Source organism: Elephas maximus, chromosome 2, assembly GCF_024166365.1.
Source record: "Elephas maximus indicus isolate mEleMax1 chromosome 2, mEleMax1 primary haplotype, whole genome shotgun sequence".
NCBI classification, from domain to species: Eukaryota; Metazoa; Chordata; class Mammalia; order Proboscidea; family Elephantidae; genus Elephas; species Elephas maximus.
Window position 1 is genome coordinate 206,835,413 of NC_064820.1, and position 5,377 is coordinate 206,840,789.

The 5,377-nt window shown below is 33.8% G+C and overlaps 1 protein-coding gene across 1 annotated transcript; it reads right to left on the bottom strand.

Annotated features, from left to right (window-relative positions):
* Window positions 1-686: 686 nt before the first annotated feature.
* LOC126067841 (olfactory receptor 2T27-like) lies at window positions 687-1,613 on the bottom strand. The gene has a single exon (XM_049870114.1). It carries the CDS (start codon window positions 1,611-1,613, stop codon window positions 687-689), a length of 927 nt encoding a protein of 308 aa, XP_049726071.1.
* Window positions 1,614-5,377: the final 3,764 nt, after the last annotated feature.

Here is a 5,377-nt window from a genome sequence, read left to right on the forward strand (position 1 = left end):
CTCATTAAATACAAACCATACATTTCCCTCAAAATTTTACTCCATAGTAACACTATTATCCATCGCAAATATCATGGTAGTAGAAATTTTTCTAATATTTTTCACAAAAGATTACAATGAAACAATAATTTTAAATTACATTAAACAAACACACAAAGCTCACTTTAATCAATTTATGTATAAAACTTTTAACTTTATTGATACACTTTGAGTCAATAATTCCATGTCAGGATATTTGAGCCATGATTACCTTAGGAAATAATAAAAAAAAAAAAAAAACACTTCAAAATACTCATTATTATATAATTTATCATTCTATCTTTGGAAGAAATCTATTTAAGAAAATTGTGGTTCTCTATTTGAAGGTCTATGTATTTTTAAACATTTTATTATGATTCTTGCATAGAAATAAAACATGCATTTGATATATTACATAATTATACAAGACTCATTTGTATATTTTGTTATTACAAACAATGATTAAAAGGAAGAAAATGTTATATAATAGTCTTAGATACAGAATTATATTTTTTGTCTATCCTCTATTTCTCAAATAGAATACATATGAAATGTATCTATACATCTATCTCTGTGTACCAATCTTTCTACATATATATGCTAAATCCCACTCTTTAAATGTAAATGCTTACATTAAAAAAAATGTAAAGTAAAAAACTTCTTATTCCTTATTTTTTGAGAACTTTCCTAAGGGCCCTAGTGACGTCCTTGTTTCTTAGACTGTAGATAAGGGGGTTGAGCACAGGTGTAAGTATGGTGTAGAAGACAGAGACCACCACATCTTGCTCAGGGGAGTGGTAGGACTTTGGCAGAAGATACTTGATGATTGCAGCCCCATAGAATAGAGACACTACAGTCACGTGAGAAGAGCAAGTGGCCAAGGTTTTCCTGAGGCTCACATTTGAGCCGGTTCTCAGTATGGTGGACAGTATTTTTCCATAGGATGCCATAATGGCTGAGATGGGAGAGAGGAGAAAAATAACACCACTGACAAAAAGACTCTTTTCATATTGGGAAGTGTCCACACAGACCAGTTTCAACAGGGCTGGGATCTCACAAAAGAAATGATGTATTTCCCTGGAGATGCAGTAAGGGAGAGTCAGTGTGTAGACTACATGAATCAAGGCATTTAGCAGTGCGCCCAGCCAGGACCCAACCACCATGAGCGTGCAGATCAAGGGACGCATGAAGATGGAGTAGCGCAGTGGGTGGCAGATGGCCACGTAGCGATCATAAGCCATGGCTGCCAGCAGAAGGCACTCTGCTGCCACCAGGGTCATGAAGAGGAAGAGCTGAGCACCATAGCCAATGAAGGAGATGTGGTGGTTCCCAGATAGAAAGGCGAGGGCCATTTTGGGGACAAATGTGGAGATATACAAGAAGTCTATAATGGATAGTTGGCTGAGCAGAAAGTACATGGGGCTGTGGAGACGAGAGTCAGCCCTAATAAGGATGATTATTGTGGTGTTACCAAACAGGGCCACAAGGAGAGCAAGCACAGTGAAAGTGAATAGGACCCAGGGAGCCTGAGTGCCAAGAAACAGGTCTAAGAGGATGAAATCACTCCTTGATGTCTGGTTGTTCTGGCATGACATTCTTGGTTGTTTCTAGTTGGCAACTTTGGAGAAATTTCCAAAAAGCATTATATTCACAATATTTTTATACTTATGCCAAATAAAATCATTTTCCAACATCTCACATCCATTTTCTTTCTTTTTTTTTTAAGCTATGAATATATTTGCCTCTTCCCAGACTTCCCTAAGGACTCCTAGGAGACCATTCCATGATATGAAATTTGCCACATTGGGGGAGGAGGCATCATCACTCTTTATAGTTAAAATATCATTTGAAAACATTGTCTATTAAAGTTTTCTAGATACTGAAATTTCCATAAAACAAGTAATTATAGTAAACTTCCATAAAGCTAATGTCCTTTAAAGAAATGGCATTACTATCTGTACCAAAAAATTGTATAGCAAAAGCATGGAAAATGTTGGAGAAAGTTTCAGTCAGATAAAGGCATAGTTGTCATTGGTTAAATCTTTTATCAACAATCCAATTATCTGTGGAATTCTGACATGCTGCAAAAAGGAAAAAAAAATAAAAATCTCCTCTAAGAGAACATTTTTGAGGTCCCTGGGTGGTGCAAATGTTTTGCACTCATCTAGAAACCTTAAGGTTGGAGATTAGAATCCCCCTGGAGGCACCACTGAGGAAAGACCTCGGGACTTGCTTCCATTAAGATAACAGCCAAAAGGACCCTTGGGAGCAGTTCTACTCTGTAACACATGGGTTTGCCATGAGTTTGAATCAACTCTATGGTTAAAAAATTAAGGCTATGTATAAAAAGATATTTTAGAAACATAAGAGAAATTAGGTAAGTAGTTGTTGTTGTTGTTAGGTACCGTCAAGTTGGTTCTGACTCATAGCAACCCTATGCACAACAGAACGAAACACTGCTCGGTCCTGAGCCATCCTTACAACATTGTTATGCTTGAGCTCATTGTCACAGCCACTGTGTCAATCCACCTCGTTGAGGGTCTTCCTCTTTTCTGCTGACCCTGTACTCTGCCAAGCATGATGAACTTGTCTTGGAGAAGGTAAGTAATACTCTCTGAAATGTCTTAACGTATGTTGTAATTGACCCAAACAGATAAATAATCTCCCTAAAGGAAGGGAATCTGGAAGGTTAGTTGCTTACATAAGTCTCTTTTTATATGGCTTCAAACTGAAAGAAGAGTGTCTTTGTCTGTGACTGTTGAGATGAATTGGCATGTCATACAATAAAAACTTATTTCTACTGCTGGTGCAGTAATTGAATCATTGCCCTTACTGATGATAGCTCAACAGCAATGTCTTTGCTAGAAAAGCACAAGGCTTTCTTTCTTTCCTGGCTCATATTCCAAAAATAACTTAAAGTAACTTTTGAAGTAATATACATTAGAAGAAAGCATACTTTCACTGTTTGCATCATAGCACTGTTTTGAGGAACAAATATGTAATGAACATAAAATGCTGGTATTTTTAGATAAACTTTCATGCTAAGTTTTCTCTTGGATGTGATGTATAAAAAAGAAAAATCATAAAGTGTAAATATAAATGACTTGGTTTCCAAGAACTACCTCATTGGCTATATTAAAATGGATGAAATGAATTTAATAAAGGGAAATAGGCAAAGCGGATATTATAGCTATTTGAATAGCCTTAGTAACTTTCCAAACACTTTGTTATACATCATACTGAATACAGTGCACTCTAAGTAACATGGAGACAGGAAGAACATCTACGATACTTACCTCTTACCACCTAGTGCTTAGCAGAGACACTGGAATAGAGCATTTTCTCAGTAAAATCATTTGTCGATTAATGAGTTACTGAATGCATGGATGGATGGATGAATGAATGTACAGAAGTCCCTGGAGTGAACTGACTATATCTTAATACTTAAAACATTGAGTCTTAGAAAGCTTAAATAACTTTCCTAAGATCAAATATTCCAAACTAAAGGTATCTTTTAGACTCTTCCAATACCTTATTCTAACTCTCATTTAAAATTCACCTGGGCTTCTCAACCCATTAACTCTAACCCAAAGAAAACAATATGTATTATGTATTAAAAATAGAATTGTAGAATCTACAGAATTAAAAAAAAATTTTTAAAACTTCAAGGGTCTTTTAAATCCATTCTTTTCCTTCAATAGGATGTGGAGGGCACTTATACTTCCATTTCCAGATAAACTTGTTCCTAGACCGATTTGACTGATTTACTAAAATACATCTTAATGGACAGTGTGATTTGCCATTTATTCTAAAATACTTTTTGATAGTTTCAGATATTATGCACTGAAAGTTTTTTCAACTTATGCTTATATACATATAGTGAAAAGCAACTAAAAAACCTTTGTCCCAAAACAGTCCAACCTAGGGTTGATAAAATATGGTTCTCATATTTTAAATATCAGTTTAATTAATGATTATAATAGATAGTATAGAAAATATAAAGATTAAAATGAAGCAATTCACTAACAAGTTTAACAATCCATAAAAAGATATTAATTTGGGGGGAATTTCTTCTGTTAATACCTAAAGAGTCTACCAATATGACCTCTGTGCCACGAAGACAAAATAAAATCAACCACCAAATTTTCATTTGTTTATTTAGTGTTGTATTGCTAACGTTAATACATATATGTCCTGAGACAAAACAGTGTATAACTCTAGTTAAGTGACTATTTATGTATTATTAAGATTTTTTTTTTTTTTTACAGATATCTTGCAAACTTTATTCCATTCAGCTGTGAAAAAAGTCTGTCATGAAAGTCTCTCAACACTGGTGATGAAATTCTGGGATATCTATCTCAATACTCATTATATTGTTTAATGCATGACTGGGTTACTCCCTACTCTAGACTTGGAGCACTACGTATGTTTGAAAACAAAATAAAATTTATCAACTTATGTAAGAGAAACTGCCTTAGTATGTAAAATGAGTTAATTAGCCTCTGTCTCTCATCAGATGGTAAAATTAACTTTATGTAGATAAAATATATTCTAACTCAATAGGACATGTTCATTAAATGACTTTTTAATTTGATAATAGCTTGTTAGAGATTTTTCCATTTTATTCACAAGGTATATTAGGCAGCTCAAGAAATCATAACGCATTTTCTTCCAAAAAATTCCTGAGAAAATTACGTTTACTTACTCATATGAAGAAAACTGATTCTACTTATAAAGTTTTGTAGATACCATTCACCATTCTTTTAATATCAGAAACACAGAATTCTCCTTAACAAAGGTTAAATATCATGAAATTATTGTTTCAATAGCCAAAAGCCAATTTATGGTTCCACAGGAAGTCCTCAGAGAAAATACCTCTTGTTGGCAGCTCTGGTCTCTTAGGTAAACTTTATGATTCAAAAAAATACTAAACAAAACAAAAAAAGGTTACAGATATTTCAAGGTTATGCGCAGTATCTACCAAGGAATGTTATTTGTCAAATGATTGGTGAGGAAAGATTTAAGTGAACCTAAAAAAACTACAAAAAAAAAAATTTTTTTTTTTAAAAAAACAAACAAAAAACTACTAATAGCCAGTTGTTTTAAAAACTAAATAGGCTATTTGATATCATCATTAAAAAGGTAATGAGAACTTCTGGTTTCAGCTCGAACATGTAAAGACACCAAAAATTGTTACTTACATTCTCAAAACAGTAAAAAAAAAGTTGAATAAACTGAAAATCATTGACTTTTTTATTGGACTCATCACACAACTAAGGTCTCATGGCACATTACCACCCCTATATCTGCAGTCATAGACAAGTCCAGAGAGTCACAGCCAAAATCTTACCTGAAGCGA